Below are 1,487 nucleotides of genomic sequence, written 5' to 3' on the forward strand. Positions count from 1 at the left end.
ATCTCCTGACCGCGTGATCCACCCACCTCTGCCTCCCAAAGTGCTGGGATTACAGGCGTGAGCCACCGCACCTGGCCAGAAGCATTCCCTTTGAAAGCGGCCACAAGACAAAGATACCCTCTCTCACCACTCCTATTCAACGTAGTATTGGAAGTTCTGGCCAGGGCAATCAGGCAAAAGAAAGAAATGAAGGGTATTCAATTAGGAAAAGAAGAAGTCAAATTGTCTCTATTTGCAGATGACATGATTGTATATTTAGAAAACCCCAACTTCTCAGCCCCAAATCTCCTTAAGCTGATAAGCAACTTCAGCAAAGTCTCAGGATACAAAATCAATGTGCAAAAATCACAAGCATTCCTATACACCAATAACAGACAAACAGCCAAATCACGAGTGAACTCCCATTCACAATTGCTACAAAGAGAATAAAATACCTAGGAATACAACTTATAAGGGATGTGAAAAACCTTTTTTTTTTTTTTTTCAGTTTTATGTAGAGACTAGGTATCACTATGTTGTCCAGGCTGGTCTCAAAGTCTTGGGCTCAAGCGATCCTCCTGCCTTGGCCTCCCAAAGTGTTAGGATTACAGAAGTGAGTTTCGGCCCCCAGCCTGTATTACTTTCCTATTTCTTTCTTTCTTTTTTTTTTTTTAAACAGTCTCCCTCTGTTGCCCAGGCTGGAGTGCAGCGATTTCTGCTCACTGCAGCCTCACCTCTAGGGCTCAGGTGACCCTCCCACCTCAGCATCCCTAGCTGTTCAAATTTATTGTCCAACTCTTTTGAATCATTTATCAACGCAAATCTGTCAATGCCCACTTATTTTTATTTATTTTTTTGAGGCGGAGTCTCGCTCTGTCGCCCAGGCTGGAGTGCAGTGGCGCAATCGCGGCTCATTGCAACCTCCGCCTCCCTGGTTCAAGCGATTCTCGTGCCTCAGCCTCCCCAATAGCTGAGATTACAGGCGCGCGCCACCACGCCCGGTTAATTTTTGTATTTTTAGTAGAGACGGGGTTTCGCCATGTTGGCCAGGCTGGTTTCAAATTCCTGACCTCAGGTGATCCCATCACCTCGGTCTCCCAAAGTGCTGGGATTACAGGCGTGAGCCACCGTGCCCTGCCCTCATGAACTTATTCTTTAGCGTTTCATTTTGAGAGCGGAGTCACAAGGGAATTGCGGAAACAGCAGCGAGGCCCCGCGACCCCCTCAGCCCACGTGCTCACTGTCACCGCTCCTGTAGCCCCGCGCCCGCCGGGGGCGGAGTCCGCTATGACGCGTGCAGGGCAGCGCGCTCCCGGAAGTGACGCGCGACGGTTCGTGCGTGCGTGCGGGCGGCTGCGTCGGGCTGCAGGAGAAGATGGCGGTCTCCACAGGTCGGTTCCCGGGCCGGGCTGCCTGATTTTCTGCTCCTACCCGGCTCTGCCCCTCTGCCTGCTGCTGGCGGCCGAGCGCTGACCGTGCGGGAGAAGCCCGAGTGCGCTGTCTCGAAT

The 1,487-nt window shown here is 51.6% G+C and overlaps 1 protein-coding gene across 3 annotated transcripts in view; it reads left to right on the top strand.

Moving 5' to 3' along the window:
* Positions 1 to 1,299: 1,299 nt before the first annotated feature.
* UBE2V2 (ubiquitin-conjugating enzyme E2 variant 2) overlaps positions 1,300 to 1,487 on the top strand; it is a 69,560-nt gene continuing 69,372 nt past the window's right edge. The window contains exon 1 of one of the 3 annotated variants that reach the window (XM_011970446.1): positions 1,300 to 1,370. In XM_011970446.1, the coding sequence (XP_011825836.1) occupies positions 1,355 to 1,370 (16 nt within the window). In that variant the 5' untranslated portion in view covers positions 1,300 to 1,354. Of the gene's footprint in view, positions 1,472 to 1,487 lie in introns of all 3 variants that reach the window. The other 2 variants (XM_011970471.1, XM_011970480.1) reach the window with 2 other exon arrangements.

This window comes from Mandrillus leucophaeus, unplaced genomic scaffold, assembly GCF_000951045.1.
Source record: "Mandrillus leucophaeus isolate KB7577 unplaced genomic scaffold, Mleu.le_1.0 Scaffold1205, whole genome shotgun sequence".
NCBI lineage: Eukaryota > Metazoa > Chordata > Mammalia > Primates > Cercopithecidae > Mandrillus > Mandrillus leucophaeus.